The 22,394-nt window shown below is 49.8% G+C and overlaps 1 protein-coding gene across 1 annotated transcript in view; it reads right to left on the reverse strand.

Annotated features, from left to right (window-relative positions):
- Window positions 1-2,218: 2,218 nt before the first annotated feature.
- Window positions 2,219-22,394, reverse strand: part of pcsk1 (proprotein convertase subtilisin/kexin type 1) — a 35,950-nt gene continuing 15,774 nt past the window's right edge. Inside the window, exons 5-14 of the mRNA XM_088630727.1 lie at window positions 21,522-21,598; window positions 19,764-19,852; window positions 18,319-18,491; window positions 16,676-16,888; window positions 15,858-15,958; window positions 15,102-15,335; window positions 11,274-11,431; window positions 9,818-9,951; window positions 8,786-8,947; window positions 2,219-8,206 (exon numbers count right to left, since the gene is read on the reverse strand). Coding sequence (XP_088486853.1) covers window positions 7,904-8,206; window positions 8,786-8,947; window positions 9,818-9,951; window positions 11,274-11,431; window positions 15,102-15,335; window positions 15,858-15,958; window positions 16,676-16,888; window positions 18,319-18,491; window positions 19,764-19,852; window positions 21,522-21,598 — 1,644 coding nt within the window. The 3' untranslated portion in view covers window positions 2,219-7,903. The remainder of the gene's footprint in view (window positions 8,207-8,785; window positions 8,948-9,817; window positions 9,952-11,273; window positions 11,432-15,101; window positions 15,336-15,857; window positions 15,959-16,675; window positions 16,889-18,318; window positions 18,492-19,763; window positions 19,853-21,521; window positions 21,599-22,394) is intronic.

Below are 22,394 nucleotides of genomic sequence, written 5' to 3' on the forward strand. Positions count from 1 at the left end.
AGTCGATGTATTTTAGCCCTGATGTTATCAACACCTCTGTAATCCCTGAGTGGATGAACAGCCATTTGTATGGAGGCAGATTGACTCAGATATACACTGTATAGTACTGTTCCTCTTGCTGGTTTGCTATGCGTGTTGTGCTGTCGTGTTAATAAATTGTATATTGTATATTCTCAGTCTGCGTGCTGATGTCGATATTTCTGCGTCTGAGTGTTGGTTTTTATTTGGTCTGATTGTTTCCTATTAGGAACCAAAGCGCTCATAATTTACTCTTCCGGTTCCTGATTCCAAACTATCACAGGTCTAACTGCACTTAAGGGTGTAAAATACAAGAAAGCAACACTCAGACCCAGAAACACATCCCAGGTGAGATCTGGGGAACAGTGCCAGGTGGAGGAAGAGAGGATTTGTCCTCAGGTCAGACAGACACAGAGGGTGGGGAGCTGGAGGCAGAGTGGAGATTATACAGGTACCAATGAGCATTAGAGAGGTCAGAGACAGGAGGCGGCCAATCGGTTCAGCTCCTTTGTTTGGCAGTCAGTACAGTATCTGTTTGGGAGCTGAAGATCCAATAACCCTTTGTGTAAAGGAGTGTCTCCTGTTCTCGGTTTTCAAGCACTTCCATGTGGCTTCCACAAGTGGGAGAGATCAGATGGGCTGACTTTGTCCGTGTCTTTGAGGGTTTTAAATAGTCGTAGCAGGTCCTCTCCGTCTTCTCTGTGCACGACTAGAAGACGTTCATCCTGTCTCTCGGAATAGCGCTTCCTGTGTCAGGCCGGACTGATGGCTGCTCTCGAGTGGGAGGTGATACCGCTGCAGAGCTGAGGCCGTCAGGATCGATGAGTCTTTATCCCACCAAGAGCTAGAACCGAAAGGCTGTCCTCCTGTCTGGTGACTAGATCATGGTGTAGAACTTCACCCCCCCAGTATCCTGCTCTTTCCTGTGAAGTCTCACTTTTTCCTCCTCCTGCTCTATAGAGACAGGCCCCTTTCAGCCTGTTCTCCCTGCTGTCCGTACGGCGGATTCCTCTCTGTCCACCTCCCTGCAGAGACGGGCTCGCCAGCCGCCTGTGAGCCTGAGCATCCTTCCCCGACCAGTTCCCCCCTCTGCGCCGGCACCAGAACCGGCTCGCCAAATCTCCTGACTCCACAAGAACAGCGCTCTTCGGTCTTGATGGGCTTCTGATGCCTCTGGAAACGTCCCTGTTGTCTCAGGTGCTTTCCTCTAATCAGTTCTCACACAGAATCCTTTCTGTCCCTCTTTGTGCTTTTCATTGCAGCAGTGCTAGGATTTTAGCTCCTTTCAGACGCGAGCTTCATGACCTCATGTCCTGCTTGAAATCTTTGTAATTACTTGGTGGAAGACAGGAACAAGGCTGCCCAACCATGCTGAAGCCGATAACCTGGCTTCTTTCAAGATCTGAGCTGGATCTGAGATAACACCAAAAGGTGTTAGTAAATAATTAAGATTTCTTATTCTGTATGTATATTGTACTGTAGTTTTCGCTTGAGTACATATACATTAGTAACTAACTCTGTTCCCACCAGCAGATGGCGCCCTATACAAAGTGAATACCAGCGCTCAGCTCGGAGCCATTCCGAAGGAACTTCTCTGTTTTGGGAGTCAATGAATTTAGTGTCATTTCTAATTCTTCCCTGCAGTGATAGTTGGAGGAAATACCTGACATTTAATTCCAAGACACCTATGAAAATACAAGTGTGTGTTTGGAAATGGAACCATTTAGATCATTGCTAATAAACACTTATTGAAAGCAACTTTGCCAATAAGGTTAGTACAAATAACGATACGGAACTTTTAAATTGTTTAAGGACAGCAGACTCTCTAAGATCTAGTGAACGCCCAGTCTTCATCTGACCTCGTGAAGACTCAGACGAAGGGCTCTCGCTTGAGACTGATGAAGTAATCAAGGATGACCAGCTTCATGTGTTTGGAGTTTGCAGCTGCTCTCTCGATGACGACGTGTGCGCTTTGCACGAGAGCAGGGAATGTTTCGACCTGCTGCTCAAGGTTAATATACAGGATCCTTAGTTACAAACTGATCTAACCAGTCAATCCCAATGGCGCAGACAGCCAGCGGTGTCTTTTTTATGGGATATTTCTAGATATTTTACAGTATTTCCCCAGCCCTGCTGTCACTGTGGCTCATGACATGTTTGCCTCCCCTGACACAACACGTAACATCAGTCACACAGTCTGTTGTGCAGCATAACTCACACAGTGTATTAGACTTTATAGACAGAAGAATAACCAGATAGAACTGAGCATATTGACAATATCAAATGCATCTTAAAACAGCAAATTCACAACCATTTTGAAACAACAGAGCGTACTTATTTTAAAAAAGCCACAAGATTTTATTAGAGTTCAGTATAATGTTTTAGCTCAGGTATTCGAAAATACACTGGGTTCCTCAGCTTGGTTTTATGCTCCTCGTGGGTCTTAAATGAGTTTTGTTTGTGCTACAAAGAAGTAAAGAAAATAGAATTTGCAAATATCTTTCAATACTTGTTTATGCGTCTCGTTTTGAAGCGCCATTCGCTCTTTTGCCAAACAGGAGGCACTACGACAAACAACGTAGACCTCAATACGGTTCACCGAACCGCACAGTTGGAAAGTCAGACCTGCAAGAGCCTGTTCCCTGAAACTGAAGGGGGTGAGCACCCGGGGAAAAAGGAGACTCGGGGACCTGATCTGCAGAGACTGTCCGCTGCACGCCTAGTCTGGACCTGTGCACATTGCCTCCTTCTGTCCATGTGAGCGCAGGTCTCTGCAGCAGGGAGTCTCCGGGGGCTCTGGCAGTCTCACAGACAGAATACAGAGGGGATCCGGGCAGTGCAGGGAAACCGAGGTGCGTGAGAAGATAGGGTCGGGGTTAGGGTAACCCCTAACCCTAACCCGCCAAAGACCTGAACAGACATGTTATCACATGAGAACATCTAAAAGCATCACTTCCAGAAATGACACTCGAGTTCAAGGTCTATTCCTTGTTTCCTCCATTCTGCTACTTCTGCTGTTGCTACTGATAATATTGCGGGACGTCGTATTGAAGTCAGGGCAGTGGAGTATCACCCTGGTGTCATTGTGACCTGCAGCTTGTACAGCACTGATATGGAGCAAAGGAGTCAGAATAAGCAGCATCTTCAGATGAAGAATCTTCATCTTCCGTGTAAATTAGACTCTGCTACACAAGCAACACATCATTGTGCACAGACTTTAGAGGAAAATTAGAAGAGGCGCAACAGAGCATAAATCTGAAAATGCTCTTTTCACTTTAGATTATTGTTTTTTTTCAACAGTAGCTACAGATTCATTTTGTACATTGCCTTTTGTAACCCTAAATTTACAAAAAATCCAGATTCCCCAAAAAAACATGTGTTCACAGGAACCTCTTAAAACAATACGGACGTTATTGATATTAATATGATTAACATTATTAACATGGGCCACCTTTAAATCTCAGTTTTACTTTCCAGAATATTTCCTATCTGGGATTTTCATATAAAAATAATACTTTGAACGGTTGTGACTGTCACCTTAATTGCAAATTCTTGCTGAAAACTTGAAAAATTAAAACAAAATTAAAACAGCTCCAGCCAAAGCTCAGTCTCCTTTGCTGAAATGTTCATTGGGGTCCCTGCTGCATTATGTTGGGCAGAAAAGGAATAACGTGTAACAGATGCAGAGCTCATGTCATTTCTCCTGCACCCTCTATAAGCCTGATATATCTAACTGAGTAGAGGGACTTTAATAAGATTCACTTATATGCAAATAATATTGCAATGTATCTAAGCTGAAAATGAAAAGAGCTGCACAGTTCTCCATTTGTTTGTTGAACCGCAGACTCGTATCTGATCACATCTAAATCGTTTTTAAATTTTCATTTGCTTTGATTACAAAGCATTAAACAAGAGCCGAAAATGGAGATAAAAATCCTTTCTGTGAGACGGGTGGGTTTTATTCTCCCCGTCTGTGAGGGGGAAACCCGAGATGAATTTCCTTTCTGTAGAAGACACAGAAGACACAGAAAGCTCATCCAGTGGCAGTTCCCCTGTTCAGCATGTGGGCTGGGCTCAGATGAGGGGATCGTGCTCTTGCACTCAGAACACTAACAGCATCTGGGCTTTTCCTGGGAAGGAGCAATCCTCCATCAGCTAGGACCAGGAGGGTTTAACGAGCAGCAGGGCTCTGAATGCTAACTGGGAGAGCTGTCCCTGTATTGTGGATCTCCCTGAGCTGTATCTGACCCGCCTTCTCTGTCGCTTCTGTCCGCAACGCTCTTTCTGCTCTCTGCTCTCTCTGCCTGCATTGGCGATGGAGAAGACGCCACATTTTAAGGCTCTTTCAATGACCTCATGCACATAGCCGTGAAGAAAGAGGGGATTTCTCAAGCCACACCACTTGGGCAGCTCACTGTGTCACTAGCTGATACACCCCCACAACATCTGCGCACACCTACAAGGGCTCTTCGATACTGAGAGCACTTCAATCTTAAAACCCTTCAGGGGAATGACGTCAAGGGCCGTGCTGTACTGAAACAGGGACAGGCAGCCCTGGTCCTGCAGGCTTCACAGGTAACTGTCAATTAACACCTGATTAAGATGCAGGACTCACAGCGGACTCTCTGCCACCTTGACTCCTCCGCTCCGACCAGCCTGTCCTCAGGCAAAGCTTCACAGCCGCCCCGGTGTGTCAGTGTGCTGGAGGGGCTTCAGCCTGGAGCATTTCTACAGACTCATGGGACCCTGAGCACCAAGAAAGCCCCCCTCACTGCTGACAGGACGGGTGTCATGCGCTCCTCCCGGCACAGGAGGGTGGCACCGCGCAGTGCAGCATGCGAGCCCTCGGACCTGCGACAGGCAACAGACAGTGTTGCTGAAGCTTGACTGAGGTGCTTTACCCCAGTGGCTCCGGCCCACCCAGCTGTAAGAGGGGGTCGGCATTGCTGGGGGCTCATGCCTGTGATGGCCTGGTGTCCCCCAGGGGAGTCACAGGCTGTCTACAGTAGCCTGCTGAACACTACAGAAACCAGGATGAGCTCTGGCTCAGTCAGCTGCTCTGACAGGGGCTTTATATTTATATCCTGACAGCACATGCACGAGGCCACCACATCATACACGCATACGATCACAGTTCCATTCAGTGTGTGCCATTTGTATTCCTTGCCCTTTCCTCATATGGGGTCACAGGAAATGCTGATAACTTGTCAGTACCACAATAAAAAAATTATTGCATACAGAACTCAATGTATTACGTTAACTTGATTGTTTAAAGAAAATATTTAAGTAGTGAATATTTACCCAGGAGAGAATGTATTTCACTACTAAAAACTATAACAAGAAGAAATTATTTTTGAAAGACACAATTAATATTCATTAGGGCCACTTCCTCTTGAGCTTCTGATGCTGTTCATGTTTTCTCAAAGGCTTATAAGGGGGTGAGACATTTAGTTTCAGCCTCTATGCAGAAGTGTCTCAGAAGCTAGCTTTCCAAGCCAGCTCCTGCTGAGACAGAAACATCTGAGATCCAGAAATGGAACCTGTGATTGGACGGTGTCCAGTCCTGGTCCTGGAGCTCCAGCATTTCTGCTGGGTTTCCTGGTTTCTGGAATGCAGCCACACCTGGAGGGCTTGTAAGGAACTGTTAAATTGGTCCCATTAAGCCAGTAATTAGCTGATTGAGCTCATTAAGAGCTGAATTTGTGTGCAAACTTGCAGACTCACTGGCCCTCCAGGACCAGGATACAGCCTTAGGCTGAGGTATAAATTCCTAAACGTGTGATAATTTTCCCTCATTTCAGATTCCCTCAAACAAATGATGCAGCAATTCGATTCCCAGTGTTGTAACGACCCCTGTCCTTCGAGCCTTCTTCAAGCAATCAGTGAAATACCAACCAGTCAGATTAAAATAGAAATCTGTACATGTAATAGACACTCCGGACTGGAAAAACACCATTGTGGTTGCAGACTGGCCAGCTCGGGGCTGGGGAGTGTGTTTGCACTCCAATGACACTGAATTATCAGATGTCACTGGAAAATTGACAATCCGTTTTTTTATGAAACGGTCTCTATTGATTGGCTTCATTTCTGTTGCATCACATTCTTTAACCTTTGACCTTTGATCTTCACAGAATCCATGAAAACTGCCTTATGGGCAAGCGGCTGGCTGAGCGATGTCAGAATACACTGCAGGTCATCGACGAGACTCCAGCCTTTGAGCTTTATGGGATGTCTTCCTTCTGCTGCTCTTACCCCCAGTCGTCCCAAACAGCTGTGAAAACCACTCTCCTTCTTCGCCTTCACCTGCCTGCACCCCTCCCTGCTCCCCCCCTGGGTCACCCCCTCTCCGCTGGGGGCTGCCCTTGGACAGGGGAGTGAAGCTGAAACCCTCCATGTCTAGCTCCTCTACTCACAGTCCCAGATGCTTTCTTTCCTGGTGGGTATTGTTATTCCTCATGAGCCATGGAAAAATGAACACAGAACAGGAGAAAAGGAGGCCCTTCGTTACACAAAGGGTGGCGGGAGTGTGCAACAAGCTGCCCGGCCATGTTGTTGAAGCGGATACCTTCGTTTCTCTCAAGAAAAGGCCGGAGACGCCAAGATCAATTAACTACTAATTAGCTAACAGGTTAGATGGGCTGAATGGCTCCTGTGTTTGTGACTTTTCTTGTGTCCTAGTTCCAATCCTCCGGAATCCAAGGAGAAACAGGCCTTTACCCAGAAATGTCCCATGAAAAGGGCAGAACTACAGGAGAGATGTTTTTCAATGTGATGTGATACTATTTTGTTTCCCTAGATCAGCTTGGCGGATACAATGCACTAGAAAGCATGATTAATACGATTGGAATGTGATTAAAAGTGTGAGGCACTCTTTTAATTTATAGAGCTCTTTCAATCCAATGAAGCCTCCTAGAAAAAGTTTAAAAAAAAAGAAAATTGGGTACCAGGAACATAATGCATTCTTTTATTTTCTGAAAAATCAAATTCCAGCTCACGTGGACAAAGCCCAAGGATCAGGGATAGAGAGGGAGCCCAGAGCCGGCGTGGGGTTCAGAAGGAGGTTGTTTCAGGGAGGTGGAAGGAAACGGGTGCTCTCCCAGAGGGTGCGGAGGCAGGCTGCTGCTGTCACGTGTCTCACAGGGAAGCTAACGAGCTCCTGCTGGGCCAGGAGCCTGATCCTGCTCTGAAACACACACGGCACCCCCTGCTGCACAGGGAGAGAAGCGCAGGCAGACAGAGCTGCCCCTGTGACCTGCTGAACCCGCTCAATATTCACGTCACTGTGGAGTGGGATGAAAGAAAGCACTGCAGATGGAGCAGGCAGCCTGAAGAGCTGCAGTACTGTGTGCAGTGTCTCAAGATATTAGCAGGAGCAACAGCAGAGAATCACCCATCACCCCTACTTGATATAACTTGGTATCACACGTGAACTAAACTGAAAACAGCAGATGCACTCTTTCAACCAAATCCTCACTTCCTGAAATCAGATTCCTGTTCATGCTTTCCCCACCTAAGCGACCAGGGTATACTATCCTGTTGTACATTGCAGATCAACTTGGTTTTGCTACGATTTAAAAAAAAATCAACTAAAGAAAATGGATACAGACAATTTACAGAGCCCGCTGTACAGCCCATAAGTGATGCTTCGCTGCAGGACCAGGTTCCGTCCGCTAGCGAGCGGCGCTTTCTGCGAAGGGCAGCAAGCGAGGGGGGCTCCGGGCGGCAGGCGCGCCGGCAGGTGGGAGTTTCCAGCGGGCGCACACACCAGGGACAGGGGATCCTGCTCTCCCAGCCCGCGCCAGGCAGGGCTGGGAGGACGGAATCGGCGGTGGATTGCGGAGTTGGCTCTGTTTGGACGGGTCGGTGGGGCTGTGACGGCCGGGCGTTACTGGCGCTTCTCGGTGAGCATGTCGACGAAGGCTTGCAGCAGTCTGCCGTCCCGGTGCTTGTACGGCGCAGCGCTGTAGGCGCTGGGCTGGGAGTACTGGCCCAGCTTGCCCAGGGCCCGGTACAGGCTCTGGCGGGGGGCGTGGAGCTGGGACGCGCCGGCGGCGCTCTGCCTGCCCAGGGTGCTCTGCAGGAGGCGCGTCAGGGCCTCGGAGGGGGCCCTCTCCTCCATCTTCCCTTCCGGACGCGGCGCCTCCACAGACTTCGCACTCGAGGGCTCCTGGGGCTCGGCAGGGCTGTCCTGAAGAGCAACACACACCGTCAGGGCCCCTGCAGAGCATCCTGACAGCACACACAACTCACACACACAGCACACACACAGCACACACAGCACACAGCACACACACAGCACACACACACACCTCACACACACACCTCACACACCTCTCACACAGCACACACACAGCACACACACACCTCTCACACAGCACACACACACCTCTCACACAGCACACACACACCTCTCACACACCTCACACAACTCACACACAGCACACACAGCACACACACACCTCTCACACAGCACACACAGCACACACACACCTCTCACACAACTCACACAGCACACACACACCTCTCACACAGCACACACAGCACACACACAGCACACACCTCTCACACAGCACACACACCTCTCACACAGCACACACACCTCTCACACAACTCACACACAGCACACACACAGCACACACACAGCACACACACACAGCTGTAGTGTGCGCATAGTATTTATTTAGCTGCAGTGGCTGCAGGATTGTGTGTGTTTATTTCCTACACTGCACAGAGAGTCAGCAGCTGGTGCTCAGCCCAGGTCCCTCACCTCCAGCTCCTCGTCCATCCTCTCCGCGCCCCGCCTGTCGTTCTGCACGGCGTTGTAGGCTGTGTACACCCTCTCTTTCCGCATGTGCTCGGGCTTCACCGCCGTTCCGTGCAGAATCAGCTTCCAGCTCACAATCCTGCCCTCGTTCTCCATCCGGCCAGACTGCAGGCACGAGGAGGAGAGAGTGGAGCACTGTGAGCCCCGTTAGCCCACAGCGCCTGGGACTCACACTGAACTCGTCACACGCATGCTGTGTGCTTTTGTGGTCGATTGTGTGCTCCTGCTGTTTTCTGTGTCCTTTTCAGCATCAGTAACCATCAGGAGGTAACCTGGACAGAGCAGCAGTGAAAGCAACGAACATCTGCTCCTGCCAGCCAGTTTAAACCCATTTATCCCACCTGGGCTGCCCGACAGTGCTGGGGACCAGATTTGATGAACTGGTTTGCGGCGAGTTTTATCAGATGACTGGACTATCTAAGAATAGCACGCTCAGCAGCTTGCAAAACTGTACAGCTTTTTTCCAGTTTTTGTTCGATTATAAATGATTCAAGAGCAAGTTTCTGTGTGAAACTTTGAAGATCAAACTTGAACCGAATATTTTTTGTGAAGTTAAAAGTCGTCTGTCTATCCGTTTTCCATTTTCCACACTCTTGATCCAGTTCAGAGTCAGGGGGAGCCAGAGCCGATCCTGGCAGGCAACGGGCACCGGGCAGGGTCCGCCCAGGATCGAGCACCTCTCTATCGCAGGGCAGACTGACGCAGACACCCGCGCCAGGGCCACGTTTCCTGGAAGCCTATGAACCCAGCAGCAGGTCTCCGGACTGCGCGAAGAAACCGGAGCACCAGGTGAACACAGGGAGAACATGTGGACTCCACACGGACAGCACCCCAGGAATTGAGCCCAGATCCAAGGCCCTGTGAGGCAGCAATGCTCACCACTGCACCCCTGGTCCGCCCTCAATCACAAACACCCCCTTTCTAAATCATCTGTGATGGGGCGCAGCGCCTGCTGGAGCTCGGGCCGGGACCCACCATGTCCGCGATCTTCAGCGTCCAGGTGCCGGCAGGGTCCTCCCCCCAGGTGTGCACGGACATGAAGTCCCAGTTCCTGAAGCCCCTGGAGGAGGTGTCACGCTCCCTCTCGGCCAGCAGGACCGTGCTGGTGCCTGGCGGCAGGAGAGCACAGAGGAGCGGTGAGGCGAAATGAGCACAAGGCCGGGCGACGCCAGAGAGGTGTGCTGCTTCATCTGCTAACGTCTTACCTGCTGACCAGCTCACTCTCACGAGCCCAGAGCTGCTTTCTAAACGAATGGACACACTGCTCACTGCTGCTGCCTGGCACACTGTCCACACCTGTCCACGTCTGTCTGTATTCATCTGTCCACACTTGTCCACGTCTGTCCACACCTGTCCATGTCTGTCTGTATTCATCTGTCCACACTTGTCCACGTCTGTCCACACCTGTCCATGTCTGTCTGTATACATCTGTCCACACCTGTTCACGTCTGTCCACACCTGTCCATGTCTGTCTGTATATATCTGTCCACACTTGTCCATGTTTGTCCACACCTGTCCAGGTCTGTCTGTATACATCTGTCCACATCTGTCCACACCTGTCCACGTCTGTCTGTATATATCTGTCCACACCTGTCCACGTCTGTCAACAGCTGTCCACGTATGTCTGAATATCTCTCTCCACGTCTGTCTGTATATTTCTGTCCATGTCTGTCCACACACGTCCACGTCTTTCCACACCTGTCTACGCCTGTCAACACCTGTCCATGTCTATCCACAGCTGTCCACGTCTGTCCATGTCTGTCTGTGTATATTGTCCACATCTGTCCACACTTGTCCATGTCCATCTGTATATATCTGTCCACACCTGTTCACAACTGTTCGTCTGTCCACACCTGTTAACGTCTGTCCACATCTGTCCATGTCCGTCCACATCTGTCCACACCTGTCCATGTCTGTCTGTATATATCTGTCCACACCTGTTCACAACTGTTCACGTCTGTCCACACCTGTTCACAACTGTTCACGTCTGTCCACACCTGTTTAGGTCTGTCCACATCTGTCCATGTCTGTCTGTATATATCTGTCCACGTCTGTCAACACCTGTCCACATCATCATATTAGGCTCTAGTCTTCCTCCCAAACGTTTGCTATAGACTCTATGGAGAGAATTTAGTAATCATTTCACTTTTTAAAAATAATTTAAAAATTTCTATCAGTGTGTCATGATGGTCCTTATCAGCTATTTTTAAGTTCATAACTTAATATTAGTCAATGTCATTCATTCATTAATTGTCATTAGTTTTTTCAAACTATTGCTGTTGTATAGTGACATAAGGTCACTGTCGTACAGAAGGAAGGCCAAGATGCTGTCTAGTCTCTAAAGGCTGTTTGAGAGATTTAGCTGTTACCCGCAGGACAGGCAATAAGCCCTAGCAACTGTCTCCATGGCAACCCCTCCGTGACCCTGTACCTGAGGGTGAGGTGAGAGTGATGTGCAGGTCTCCCCTCCTGGTGTAGTCAATGCTGGCCTCCATCTGCACATGCTCCAGGGACTTAATGAAGTTCTCCTGCCCGGCACAGGCTTTAGTGGGGATTTCAATGGCGATCTCACCAGCAGCCTTTAAAACCCTGGAAAAAATAAAAGCAAATGATGTCCAAATGACTCTTTGAGAATTTGGGTTAATCTCTCTCAGTGAATTAACAGATTTCCCCTTCCTGCACAGGAAGGGGACAAAACCCTGCAATCCTATGGAATTAGTGGCTTTGCTTTGTTCTGCAAGCTGTCAAAGTGATTGTGTATCGTTTGGAGTTTACGGGTGCTTTCTGCTATTTACAAATTTCTACAGAATCTGGTCTGTGGGCTGTGGCGGACGGTGTCGCCCCGCTGTGTGTGCATTCTCTCGGGGCTGTGACAGACCTGAGCGTCCTTCAGGATGGGAGCTCTAGGGTGAATAGAGATGGCATGGCCCACTGGCTTGCCTTTCTGTTTGCCCAGAAGGTATAAAATCATTCAGGCATGAGGTGTGTTAACTGCCCGAGAGCTGGCCAGCAAGCACTGATTGGCCAGCGTGCTCCCCTGAGGATTCTCCCACACAGTTTCCACTGTAGTGACGCCAGTAGCACCGGGCGCAGTAGTGCAGGTCCTGACAGACAGGATGCAGACTGCAATACCTTCCTAGGGTCCACCATGCCAATTCCAGAGCAACAGTTTAAGACCAGAAAAAACTGACAGCATCCAGAAATATCAGCCAGACTTCACACGAGAGGAGGTCAGCCTGCCCCTGTAACTGGCTTGGTTGCTCCTAGCTAAGCAAGCTCTGCCTCTGATTCGCTCTCCTGTGAGGCAGATGCTTGCTCATGCTGCTGTTAAAGAGCGAGCAGCAGGCAGGGTGGGGCTGCAGTGTGCCAGTGACAGACCAGGCGCAGGGCTGCATGCACAGGCTGCAGTTGTGTCTCCGCAGAGCCGCCTGGCCGCTGGACTGGCCAGGGCCAGAGAAAGACATGCGTCCCGCCCTCTCTGTGCAGCCAATCGGTCAGTCATTGCTTTCCCACAGAGACCTCCATCTCCTCAGGGCTTGGGACAGCAGGGCTCAGGCCAGCTCTTAAAACTGTGCATGTACTATATGAGACACTGCCTCACTGTGCACCTCTGCACACTTGTACAAGAGGGTGACATGATCACAGTGCAGGCCCACCATCGCTCAAGCAGTCACTGCACATCATCCAGGAATACGGAGGGGCTGAGAGAGGCTCACTCCAAAAACAGCAAAGCCTCAGGCTTCTGTCTGGCCTCTGTCTGGCCATGTCTACAACTAGATCCACGTGTCTGAATGTATGAAGATTCACAGCTGGAGTGGACAGCTGTCTAGACACAGGGAGACAAACAGACAGATCCTGCCACAGATCAGAGTCCATGCAGCAAACCTAAACTCTAACTGACTGCTTTGTTTACAATCTTCACCACGTTTGCAAGTGCATGTCCTGGAATAATCATACCTCGAAATCTGTAAGCTCTTCAGCACCAGTTCTTTCAGTGCCAGGATTTGTGGTTCTTCCAACAACAACAGCTGAAGCACGATGCCTGCTACAGTACATCCCTCTCTCTCTGGGTTACACCTGGCAAGTGCAGGCCATGTGCTGCCACCTGAAACAGGCTTATCCCTGTTGTTCCGGTGAACAGTTACAGTTACAGATGGCAGATCAGGGGGACTTGACCTGTTTGTTGAATAACAGAACCCAATGTCTGTCTATAGGGAAACGGAGAGGAAATGAAACAGAATATGAAGGCTGTATGCTGCTGGTGTAACAGCAATTGTAAGACTGCTATTGGCAAACAAGACTGGCTCATATTAACTCAAGAGCATAATTACGCCATGTAATTACAAGGGAGGCAAATGAATGCGTGGAAACAGATTCTGCCGCTCTGGAAGGAGCTCTGTTTGGCATGCAGCTGAGAAATGCACTGCCAGGGGTTTACAAATATTATAGTTTCCACTGGCCCACGTGGGAAATACCTGCCTCGACTCACAGAGCTGTTTCAGTATTTTCAGTTCTGCAAAAGGAGAATTGCTCTTTTATTAAACGAAAAAGACATCGAAGGTGCTCAGAAGAAGGTACGTCAGGAGATGTGCAGAGCCAATGACAGTAAACTGTATAGAGGGATTTTGCTGTGGCAGAGCAGCGAGCTTAAGGAGGGTCACAGACCCAGTTACCCATTCTGCCTGCCTGGCAGTCAAGACACTCGTGCCACCTGCCAGCCGAAGGGCCTCCAGGCAGGATCTGTGATGTCTGCAAAGTAGGGCCCTTTGTTGTCTCCAGAAACATTCCTTATTCCTCTTAAAACTGTGCGTGTACTGTGTGACACAACACCACTTTACATCTAAAACTGGTTTGTAATAGGCATGAATTATGAAAATACAGCAGTAGGGGTTTAGTAATAGTATCATAGTATAGGCAGGGGTAGGAAAGCCCAGTTTAAAAACTGTATAAAACACACACAGACAGTTATCGATCCACCCATTCTCCAACTGCTTGATCCAACAGATGGCTGCAAGGAACTGGCGTCTGTCCCAGTGAGGGGCTCACACAGACACAGATACTGTACTTGTCTTCCCAGAAGCCAATTATCCCTCAGTGTGTCTTTGTACTGTGGGAGGACACCGAAGCACCTTGCAGGAACCCACACAAACATGGGGAGAACACACAAACTCCACACAGACAGCACCCCAGGGCTCCACCATACCACCCTATTCACAGCTGAAATGAAATTTATAGCTCTATATTTATAGAACTGTTTGATTACTAACAAAACACGAATATGCTGGTGCAGATGCAAGACAGAATTTAACTGCATCAAGCTGGACCAATTTTAAACCAAAACTGTCTCTTCCAAAACTTAGCATGTGTCACCCAGAAAAGACTGAGTCAGACTGAGTCAGTGTTGAGTGTTCAGCAGCTGCTTCACTCTGTAATTGAGTAAACAGGCTCAATTGTAAGATCTGAGTGATTACAGTGACACTCCCACACTGTAATCACCCAATCAATACACCAATCACAGATTAATTACTGATTCTATTTTGTTTCAGACATCGTTGCAAACATATCATGACACGATCTGTGCAGCTCTACTGGAAAGCAGCACAATCACATCGGATTATTGTGGTGAACTGCACAGTAATTCACCACAGTTTCCTACTATATATTAGCACCAGCTTGCCTCGTCTTCCACCGCTTTTCTTCTGTTTTCTGTGCTTCCACATGAAATAACATCACAACTCCACAATGTGCTGTCGTAAGTGTTTGCAAAACGAATTCTTTTTGACGTTAGCAGCACAGTGGAGTGGCGCACGGGTCCCAGACAGAAATCCATCCATTTTTGCAGCCACTTTATCCAGTTCCGGGTGGCCAGAACCTATTCTGCCACAAGTCAGGACACGCTCTGGATGGGACACCAGTCCTTCACAGGACACACACACACTCACACCAAGGCCAGTTTTCCCAACAGCCTACTACCATACCAGTCTGTCTCTGGACTGTGGGAGGAAACCCACACGAACACAGGAAGAACATACAAACTCCACACAGACAGAGCCCAGGAATCAAACCCAGGGCCCCGGGTCAGCGTTGCGGCCTCACAGCGCCTCCCCCAGACAGTAATATCCCAGGGCAATGAGAATGAGAACGATGACTGCGATCGGTAACTCTAGAGACCAATTCATTTCCAAATTCTGCCAGCCTGACCCACAGCGCCCTGCCCCAGTCTGCAGCATGCCTGCGAGAGGGAGAGCTGTTCGGGTACCTGGGTTCGAACGTCTCGTCCTTGACGATGCACTGCTTCTTCTCTGGCACGTGCGTCCACACCTGCGGGTCAGCCAGGTCCACCAGGGCCTTGGCGTTCAGGAGGCCGAAGCCGAACCGGCTGTTGACCATCAGCCCGGCACCGTTCTTCTTCCAGCCCGGGTTGTTGGCCAGGGGGTCGTACTCCGAGGTCCACACTACCAGGTGCTGCAGGTCACGCCAGGTCAGGTCGGGGCTGCAGCCAGGCACAGAGGAGCAGCGGCAGACAGGAGTCAGACAGGACCGGCGGCCCTGCTGGGGTCACCACTGCCCCGCCAGAGCCTTCAGGCTTCTCTCTCCCACAGCTCACAGCGACCTGACTGACTCATTCGCCTAGCTCACAGTGTGCTAACCTACATTCTGAATCACGTTCGTTGCATAAAAAGATAACTTGAGAAATGTGTGAGATGTGGATCTTGGGGTCCAGTGAAGTTAAGTCGTCCCCTGCCTTCAGTGACTGGGAGCCCCCAGGAGCCAAGCTGAGGTCGCCCTGCACTGCAGTGTTGAGAACTGGGCAGCAGGAGAACTTCAGTTGTAAGAGAAGAACCCCCAGAGGAAAAGTCTCATATATCTGTAACTATCCTCCGAATTCAAAAGCTTTAATCATTATCTCTTTGTTCTCCTAAGCTCTCATTAAAACTAATTATTTCTTTAAGCAATGAAAATGGGAGGTTTCCAAGGGCGGGGAGAGGCGAGGGGAGCTAGTCTGCTCTCTTACTTGGCCTCCAGGGCGAGAGCGAAGATCCCGGCGGCCAGCGGCGCGGACGCGGAGGTGCCGGTGTGCGTCTCGGTGCACTGGTTGTGCAGGTCGGCGCTCGTCTGAAACACCAAAGTGGGAGCCGGGATCAGAGCTCAGCTGAGCTGCGCGCCTGTGCCACAGCCTCCCCCAGCAGCGGCAGTGCAGGACTGGAGGCTCGCTGTGTCACAGGGGTTCGGCTGATACAGCTTCACGTGAGGCCGTGACCTGGGCTGACACCAGGCCCCTGCTCTCCAGTCCAGGGAGCAGTGTGGGGACTCACAGCCAGGGGGAGTACAGGGGCTCAGGGGACAGAGGTGGCAGTACAGGAGCTGAGGGGGCAGTACAGGGGCAGAGGGGGCAGAGGAGGCAGTACAGGAGCAGAGGGGGCAGTACAGGGGCAGAGGGGGCAGTACAGGGGCAGAGGGGGCAGAGGGGGCAGTACAGGAGCAGAGGGGGCAGTACAGGGGCAGAGGGGGCAGTACAGGAGCAGAGGGGGCAGTACAGGAGCAGAGGGGGCAGAGGGGGCAGTACAGGGGCAGAGGGGGCAGGGGGGGCAGTACAGGAGCAGAGGGGCAGTACAGGGGCAGAGGGGGCAGAGGGGGCAGTACAGGGGCAGAGGGGGCAGGGGGGCAGTACAGGAGCAGAGGGGGCAGTACAGGGACAGAGGGGGCAGAGGGGGCAGTACAGGGACAGAGGGGGCAGGGGGGGCAGTACAGGAGCAGAGGGGCAGTACAGGGGCAGAGGGGGCAGAGGGGGCAGTACAGGGGTGGAGGCGGAGGGCGCGGGGAACAGCTCACTATTCTCTGGTCGGTGTAGTCCCCGCTGCTGTAGGCGGTGGCCAGCGTGGAGGAGCACTTCTCGGCGTACCAGGGCGACAGGCCCTGCTGCGAGGCGCTGCTGATGGAGATGGTGTAGATGCTGTCTGTGTAGCCGTCGCAGTCGCAGTTATCCCCCTGGCGCCCGCCGTTCCCCGAGGCCCAGACGAAGATGGAGCCCTTGCCTCCCCGGCCCTGTGCCACACACAAGCAAGACCGAGCACAGGCCCTGAGCGTCCTGGAGCTCCCAGACGAGCTCAGGAGCCCTGAGCGTCCTGGAGCCCCCAGACGAGCTCAGGAGCCCTGAGCGTCCTGGAGCCCCCAGACGAGCTCAGGAGCCCTGAGCGTCCTGGAGCCCCCAGACGAGCTCAGGAGCCCTGAGCGTCCTGGAGCCCCCAGACGAGCTCAGGAGCCCTGAGTGTCCTGGAGCCCCCAGAGGAGCTCAGGAGCCCTGAGTGTCCTGGAGCCCCCAGATGAGCTCAGGAGCCCTGAGTGTCCTGGTCCCCAAACGAGCTCAGGAGCCCCGAGTGCACTGGAGCCCCCAGAGGAGCTCAGAAGCCCCGAGTGCACTGGAGCCCCCAGATGAGCTCAGGAGCCCCAAGTGCACTGGAGCCCCCCGATGAGCTCTGGAGCCCTGAGTGTCTTGGAGCCCCCGGACGAGCTCTGGTGAAAACTGATCCCGACTGAACCAAACCACCATACCCGAGGGAGAGACCTGGTCCCCCAAATCCAGGAGCTTTGAGTTACTTCTTAATCTCTCTGCCCCGCTAGTGTAGACTCCTACTGCCAGGGTTTTTGTAAGAACAAATTTGCCAACTTTGAAGAGCCAGCGGACTTGACTCCTGGAGACATGTATCCCTGTTCTACAGCAGGGCCTGATGTTTTTCAGCTGCAAACTTAAAAGTTATTCAAGGCATTTAAAAATGAGATCTTGTTTATTCATGTATCTCCAAGTGACTCTAAGGGGAATGATTGTTTGCATTTGTTCACAGTTCTTATACACTCCCCCCAATCCCTCCAAATAACCCAGTTTATAAGAATTTCAACTTGACTAGAAATCTAGGCTGCAGAAAATGAGCAGGGATGCACACTGAAAGCACGAGATGTAGCTTGCAGCACCTCAAACCAAAAGCAGGAGAATGCAAAAGTCCAAGAGTCCACAATCCAACCCTGAAAATCCGTGGTTGATCTTTACAGAGGATTCCATGAGCTGTTTAAGATCACTTTATCAGCCGTATACAATTTCTTGCATTGGGAATTTGTCTTTTCACAGACCCCAGCTTGCTCTCCATGGGACACAGACAGGGAAAGAGCTGGGGATCAGAGCGCAGGGTCAGCCATTGTACAGCACCCCTGGAGCAGCTGGAGTTAAGGGCCTTGCTCAGGGGCCCAACGGAGTAGGATTCCTCTGCCGGCCGCGGGATACAAACCGGCAACCTTCCAGCCACAGGCGCAGATCCTGAGCCACAGAGCCACCACTCTGCCCCAGTTTCTCCAGTTTGTTCTGGAGTCTGACTCTCCTGGAGAATGACTGCTCTGGAGAACCGATTCCCTGTGACTTTCACTGTAATCTGCTGTGCTGGAGGCCTTTGCAGACACACAGAGCTGCCCTGTGGGTGTCTTACCTTCTGGATGCCGTACTCGAAGGCCTTCTGAGCCAGGCGTCCAGGACCCTCCACTGTTTTCCCATCGTCGTTGGGGCCCCAGCTGGCGCTGTAGATGTCCACGTGCTCTGGGTTGAAACCAATTGAACTGGCCTCGATAGCATCGGTCACAATCCCATCCAGCATCCTTATCCCTGGGGAACAGAGTCCAGCCCAGGTGAGCTACTGCTTTCACTTCTGAACTCACGAAGCCTCACAGAAACTCCCTCCCTGACCTGCACCAGCTCAGCAAATCACATGTGCCCTCTCTGCCCGTTTTACAAAAGCAGCACAAAACTCATCATCTTGAGGTGCCTGACAGTAGAAATTTGCTTTCCCTGCTATAACTGTGGATGCCCGCACCCAAAAACTAGCATTTCCATGTTACAGCTTCTGATCCCCACAGAAGAAAACTGACAAAAGTAAAGGAAAGGTTTCTTAGTCTTCTTCCGAGCTGTGCTTTTACAAATATAGCACCAGCTTCAGGTGAAGTCAGGGGAAACTGCAAACTTTATGTATCTTTACGAATCCATTGAGCAGAACTAGGAGGGAACCAGTACCTGCAATATCATTATTAAGAGCGAGTCTCTTGCACAATACTAAAATGCTCACAATGTGGCGGATTTTAAGGTAAAGTATCTCTGATTGGACTTTATGTATTAGCACTGTCTCTATGACTGACCCCATGTTCAGTCCTCCCCTGGGCTGAATTTTCAAATCTCAGATACTGGGCTGAGCTGCTCAGACCAGGCCTCTCCACTGACTCCCCAACCTGTCCAGCCACTGCTGACAGCTGCTACTGCAGCTCGCTGTGCCTCCTGACCGCGCAGGACTCACAACACCCCCCTCTGACCTGCTGCACGCCGCTGTGTGCCCTGTGGAGTAACTACCCCGGCTGGGGAATCACACTGGGCGCAGAGGATACCGGAGAATCAGAAGTGAGCTACAGTAGCTTGAACTATGAGCCATGTTGTTTAATCGCAACTCACAGGTCAAAAACCCAGGCAAAGTCTGCTCCGCTGAGCCAGGTGATGTGTCACCTGCTGCAGTCGCACACCAGGCCTGAACTGTCCTACTGTTCGGCATAGTGGTGCACAGGCAAAATGAAAGAAAAACAAATACAGATGTATATATTTTGGGTTGGTTTACGTGAGCAACCTGTCAGATAGTCGGATCAATCCAGCCATTTAGACACTTTTTTCCCAATATTTCACTAAGTAAATTCTTCTGATTGATTTATTTCTGCGGGCAAAATGCCTCAGAATATTTTCCCGTCCGAGGACAGGCTATTTCTTTCATTGGTATTTTTTGTATTATCCAGCAAGCCTCGGGAAAGAGCCAGACAGGCGCGTGTGCCGACCCCATCCTCCATGATGTGGCATTGTATCGTCTCGCACCTCGGTCACCGCCCTCTCAGCCGCACCCACCTCCCACCTTCGAGCTGTAGGCCACCCCCACGCCGCACTTGTCGTTGTCTGCCTGCATGGCGATCTCTCCCGCGCACCTGGTGCCATGCCTGAGGGAACACAACACAACTCAACACAACACAACACCGCATTGCTGCCGCGTTCGTGGGCATCAGCACACAGGGTCCCAAGCCACACGGAGAGCGCTCCGCTCCTGAGACTCGTGACACAGAGCAACACCGGGTCCTGGACACGCGTGTTCTGTGCGTTAATGCCCCTCTGTCGATGTCACCACACAGCTGAAAACAGAACCCAATTAACCTGAACTCACATAGAGCGCGTACTTACACTGATAGAAACATTCATACAGAAAAACATATTTAAAACAGATTTCTTTCAAACTGAAGTGCTGAAAAATGTGTTTTCTGTCCGATTCATGTTATTGTTATATCGGCCCTAGACATACAGTGCCATCTTTATTTTTTTTATTCTAATTTGAAATTGTTTTTGTTCCTATGGAGCCATTCGATGTAGAGAAAGGAGAACTAACCACGAGCTGCTGTTACTCTGTACAGCACCTGTCTCACTGTGAGACAGGGCCAACCAGCAGTACGTCTGAGTCAGTTCCTCAGACAGTTGTTGGACTGTGAGGCTCTCTGGTTTTAAAAAACGGAATCCAGGCTCTAAAACTTCAGCTTTTTACGGTGTGCAGATCGGCAGTATCACCGAAGAGTGATGATGACGTATCAGGGTTCTCCATTTTTGTCCACACTCTGTAATCGCTGTCACTTCTGCTTTGTTTTTCTGTTCCTGTTGTGATGCAGAGATCGTCGGTTCCGGCCTTTGAGAGCAGGAAGAGTGCTCGGTCCCCCTGGAGACGCAGGCCGGTTTGTTTGGCCTGACTCACTGAGAGGTGCGCACAGGTGCGCTGGGAAGCAGCACTGAGTGCTGACGCCGGGTGAGTCAGCTAATTGGGCGCATTGTCCGAGGTACAGATCCGGGGCAAAATCACATTAAAATAAAACCAGCAAGCCAGCGAATTTGAAGCCGCTGTGTTCACCATATTTCCATTTCACTCTGACATCATTAAACTCGAAATCAAATTTATTTTCCAGCTGCATCTTAAGGTCCATAAACTAAATAGGATGAGATGAGAGAACCATTTTTTTCCAAACGTCTTTTGTAGGCATACACCAGGGAAGAATGTTTGAGATTTTCTTAGCAACACACAATTAAACCACATTCACATACACAGCGCCCTCCAGATTTTTTACTACTCTAGACGAAACAGGAACAAAAACATCATATCTTGTGAAGATATATTAATGTGTCCTTCTTAAAAAACTTTGACATTAGCATTGCCCCACTTTCCTACAGTCTTCGGGTAAGAAAATTAACCATGATTAATGTGTATCCTTCTTTTTGTGCCTCAGGGAAACAGGACCCTTTGGAGGCCACTATATAGTTCCACTTCCAAAAAGCAGAATGTGACTGCAAATTTGTTTTTGACTGATTTTATTAAGAGGGACACATAGAGATGTGAATATGTGTGAATTTAGTGTTTTACGGAATTTAATTATTAAGGACAAATATGGCTTTTGCACTGTGCAATGCAATAACAGTGCTGTTTTATTGTAGGATACCAATCCTAGATGTCTTAAGACTCTCTGTCCAGTCTGCCACTCATTCTGTTATATGATGTTTTTCATTCCCGTGTCAGTGAGGGTACGTACTGTATGTCAGACTTGAGTACATGGTACAAGGATTGTTCTTACTCACTTATTTTCATTGGTAGAGTCATATCGAGGGAAAGGGTCTGGATCGTTGTCATTGAAGTCATAACTGGCTTCTGGATCCTAATCGAAAAGGGAAGAAAAATGTGGTGAAGATCTGTCTCTGCATTTCCTCCTCTGTCTTGTTTCTCAGTGCTGTGTTTGTACTTTGTTAAATACATGCAGTTCGACATTCCCTTGTCTGTGACTAATCCTCTCAGAGGTCAAATAGTTTTTTTAAAACCTTTTGCTGCATTTGTAAACTTTTCAGTCTGATATTTATAATGCAAAAGAAAATGCATAAAAGTACACTGCGCATGTCTGGAACGGTATCGGCCTCTTTAGACCAGTAACTTTCTATCTTCACATTCATTCCTTTTGTACTACAAACACCGGACTTCAACAAGACCCTTTTAAATAAAACGACAAATATTAAATTAGGCCCTTTTATATAATATTGCCAAAACCGTGTCATGGACAATGGTATCAGTCAGATAAATAAATACAACCAGAGTCTGTGTACAAGCACACCATACAGAGAACCAAGGCACCAAGCATTTCAGTAATACAATTTTCAGCTGTCCTAATTCATTCTGATTTGCTGACAGCAATCAAGAACAATTGTGCAGCTGAGCACAATTGGCCATTTTTGTGTCAGGAATCTTGATGTGACCACGAGCTCAGGGTAGCACTCAGGTTCCTAAACAAAAGAAAATGCCTGTCAATTTTGATTGACCTGATTTGGAACAAATGCATTTTTCACCCAAGTAGATCGATCACTTTATTAGTCATATACAATTTATTGCATTAGGAATTTGTCTTTTCACATATCCCAGCTTGCTCTCCATGAGACACAGACTGGGAGAGAAGTTCAGGGTCA

This window comes from Lepisosteus platostomus, chromosome 4 (assembly GCF_059453375.1).
Source record: "Lepisosteus platostomus isolate fLepPlt1 chromosome 4, fLepPlt1.hap1, whole genome shotgun sequence".
Lineage (NCBI taxonomy): Eukaryota > Metazoa > Chordata > Actinopteri > Semionotiformes > Lepisosteidae > Lepisosteus > Lepisosteus platostomus.